Raw genomic sequence first — 278 nt, forward strand, 5'->3', positions numbered from 1 at the left:
GGAGACCTAGTTATTAGACTACATGAGGACAAAAGAGGAGAGAGACGGGGATGTTATGTTGAAGTGAGATTAGTACAGCAAAAGAGTTCAGGATTTTAAAAAGATATTCAGTCGGTGGGTGGAGCCACAGGGAGCCAGGAGATCCCGGTAGAGCCTGTGGCCGGCCAATCAGGTTGTACCATCAGTGGGCAGCCAGCATTTTGATTGGCTCATCAGCAGAGGAGAAGCCCTCCCATCTTCAGTGACCTGAGTCTTCTCAGTGGTAGCCATTAGTGAAC

The 278-nt window shown here is 49.3% G+C and overlaps 1 protein-coding gene across 1 annotated transcript in view; it reads right to left on the minus strand.

Moving 5' to 3' along the window:
• Nucleotides 1–278, minus strand: part of LOC118328241 (RNA-binding protein Musashi homolog 1-like) — a 21,302-nt gene continuing 21,024 nt past the window's right edge. The window contains exon 14 of the mRNA XM_035661868.1: nucleotides 1–278. Within this exon, the coding sequence (XP_035517761.1) occupies nucleotides 257–278 (22 nt within the window). The 3' untranslated portion in view covers nucleotides 1–256.

The sequence above is a fragment of the Morone saxatilis genome, unplaced genomic scaffold (genome assembly GCF_004916995.1).
Source record: "Morone saxatilis isolate NCDOM2014 unplaced genomic scaffold, NCSU_SB_2.0 Contig18, whole genome shotgun sequence".
In the NCBI taxonomy this organism is placed as follows: Eukaryota; Metazoa; Chordata; class Actinopteri; family Moronidae; genus Morone; species Morone saxatilis.